General features: G+C 40.8%; 1 protein-coding gene across 1 annotated transcript; it reads right to left on the bottom strand.

Annotated features, from left to right (window-relative positions):
* Window positions 1-797: 797 nt before the first annotated feature.
* LOC147438289 (uncharacterized) lies at window positions 798-2,384 on the bottom strand. The gene is made up of 5 exons (XM_086486730.1): window positions 2,118-2,384; window positions 1,909-2,067; window positions 1,754-1,813; window positions 1,423-1,678; window positions 798-907 (listed from the first exon to the last, which is right to left on the bottom strand). The coding sequence occupies exons 1-5, from the start codon at window positions 2,382-2,384 to the stop codon at window positions 798-800; spliced, it is 852 nt and encodes a 283-aa protein (XP_086342856.1).
* Between the last annotated feature and the right edge of the window lie 434 nt (window positions 2,385-2,818).

The raw sequence follows: 2,818 nt of genomic DNA, 5'->3' as shown, positions 1-2,818 counted from the left end.
GATCGACCGGTAGTTCGGTGCATGCAAGACTATATATTCGATCATATGTCAATCACTTTGGTCTCCTGCTCCAGTCTATGTCCATAAGCAATCTAGAAACAAATGTTAAATTTTTTTAAGCAGTACGTGAATGTAAATTTAACTCCCTTTGAAAGAAATCCCTATTAGTCTTACCTCCACCACTCTTCTCCTAAGTTAGGATCCGCAATTGCAAATGCCTGTTGCGTATTTTTTTGGCCTTTCTTGTCAGCCTTATAGAATGTGTTGCGGTAATGGGTAATGAACTCCTCCATTGAGAGCTCATTTTGCTTATTACTCACAGATTGCAAAGCCTTTGTATACTTTGCCTAAATCGTGACATTGGTTCATTCTTTGTTTGATCCACTACATTGTCATGGTGAGAATAACCTAAAGGACAATGAAACTTATCGGATATAGAAGTTGGGATAGCACAATAAGAGGAACCTTATACCAGCGTCTCCGCAATCTCCCACGCTTATTCATTTCAGTATCTAATTTTCGTTGCAACCAACCTGGAACATCTTCCTCCAAACCCTTAATCAATGTATCCATGTTGGCTATGCCCATTGCTCTTACCATACATAGCATATCTATGAAGGAAGTTTTTACGTAGCCTTTGTCATTAATCTTGTGCCAACAAAACTTACACCATTAAAAGACTAGGAAGCGATAATCATGCTATAGCTAAGCTTATCGAATTGACTAGGAAGCAATAATCATGCTATAGCTAAGCTTATCGATTCGACTAGGATGCGTTAATTATGTTATAGCTAAGCTTACCGATTCAAGCGTGCCACCACAGTGAGAACTTCTTCCTTGTTCTCTTTAGTGACCTTAACCATGTAGGCTTCCACACAACAATGATACTTAGGCTCCTCTTTGTGAGCTGCATAGCAAAATCATCTTGCATAGTTTCACAAAATTCATCTCATCTTGATATTGAGTCAGAAACAATAGTGGAAAAAGTAATGTACCTGTATCAATTTGTGCATTCCATGCCCGAAGACGGTGATTCCCATCCCATTGTGTACAACATTTTTCCTTTCACGTCCCCCCACCCGGATTTATGCAATTGTTTCTCAAAATCCTCATTAAGTTGCATCCAGATTGGATCCCAGGTTTTTCGAATAGCATGACTAGCTTCTACTAGATCTAGATATGGAGTCCTTATTGAAAGCATGAACCTGGCACGATGTGGAACAAATATCCATTTCTAGGAACTCCAACGCTAGATTGTACCCGATCTTGCACTGGCCGTACCGCTGGATGTGGTAACAAGCGGCACAATGGCACTGGTGACAGTCGTGCCTTGCGAGTATCTTGTATAACCGTACTTGAAAGGTTTTCAATCTTGTAGTTTGTGTCAGGAATGTTAGATGAGCATACCATGTTAGAAATTACCAACCTCAAGGCGATGCAAAGTGTCGTCGAGCAAATCCCATTTCAGTGTGGATTTCTCGGTAATAGTAGAAAGACCGTGATCTTCATCCCCCGCATCCTCTCTTTCGTCATCTTCTTCACTTGAATAGTTCGCAATAGGGACCTGGTCCTTTGATGGTACTGGTACCTCGAATTGTGTAGTGCCCTCTACATTGGCTTTCACTGGCTTCTCCACTCCTTTCGCTTTGGTGACTTCTTTCTTTGTGCTAGCCGCATCCTTTTTCAAAGAAATTCTACCCTTTTTCTTTGGGGTCTCTCAGCTAGGGTCCTCTTCTTTCTGTGCTTGTGTGACCGGCTTGCTTTCAACAACTTCACTTGCTTGATCTACACTTCTTTTCTTGACACCCATCGACTACTTAGCCATAGGCAAATAATTATTAGCCTAGGTTACTAGCAAACAACAATTAATTTCATGAGTAAATAGTGCACTAAACTCTAGTGGCTCACCTCTGCAGCAAGAGTCTTTGGAGGAGGCTTTGAAATGCTTGGTTTGGGTGGAGCACCCGATGCTATGCTAGTGGCTCGTGGAGCGACATGTATTGAACCTTTGCTTCCAGAGGATACATTTTGTTGTCCTTTTGCTTGGACACAAAATGTTAGATGTTGCTTGCAAAAGAGAGCTTGTAAGACTGAATAAAATTAAGAGGTCTCATTACCAATTCTCTTATCGGCCACGCCACAATTGTACCCACTGCTGCACCTAAGGTGCACACATCATCGTCAATGGGTGGAACATGTGGCAACATGAGATTGAGAGCTGATGCCGATTGGACGGCTACTCCCAATGTGCCTCTAGGCAACTCTCTTCCATGTAGCTTTTCATGGGGTAGAGACTGTATCACAATTATTTTCCCAACTTCCTTGCCCTTGCTTAAGAGCACCACGTGCTCATTCTTGCTAAAAGACAAAATTTTCATAGCCATTTTTTCCCCGCAATAAATTGAAATGAAATCTATAAATCTCAATACTATTACACACTACTTCCCTTAGGTTGTGATGTTCTTCTTGATCCTCACATAAGTTTCATTTTCACAGATGAAAGCCTTGCACAGAGAGAGAGAGAGAGAGAGAGAGAGAGAGAGAGAGAGAGAGAGAGAGAGAGAGAGAGAGAGAGATCATGGAGAGCTACATTCTAATCATAAAATGTCATCAATGCACATATGATATGAAGCAATGGAGATATATGAAATAAATCATTTATTGACAAAGAGAGAAAGGGAGATATTAATTGTACCAACACTACTATACTAGATTGCATGTGAATAATAAATGCCAAAAAAATAGAATGCTTTGGCATTTGTTCAAAGGACTGACCTGTACAGCCGAATGTGGTTGAATGTCCTCTAGATGAGATTTT

The sequence above is a fragment of the Adiantum capillus-veneris genome, chromosome 17, assembly GCF_014529385.1.
Source record: "Adiantum capillus-veneris isolate H3 chromosome 17, ASM1452938v2, whole genome shotgun sequence".
NCBI classification, from domain to species: Eukaryota; Viridiplantae; Streptophyta; class Polypodiopsida; order Polypodiales; family Pteridaceae; genus Adiantum; species Adiantum capillus-veneris.
Note: the sequence above shows the minus strand (reverse complement) of the source record. Positions and strands in the feature narration are given on the sequence as shown.

Coding starts and splice junctions, on each gene's coding strand:
- LOC147438289 (XM_086486730.1), bottom strand. CDS start 2,384: ATGGCTATGAAAATTTTGTCTTTTAGCAAGAATGAGCACGTGGTGCTC. Junction 2,068..2,117: donor CGTGGCCGATAAGAGAATTG/GTAATGAGACCT, acceptor CTCTTTTGCAAG/CAACATCTAACATTTTGTGT. Junction 1,679..1,753: donor AAGTTGTTGAAAGCAAGCCG/GTCACACAAGCA, acceptor TCTTTGAAAAAG/GATGCGGCTAGCACAAAGAA.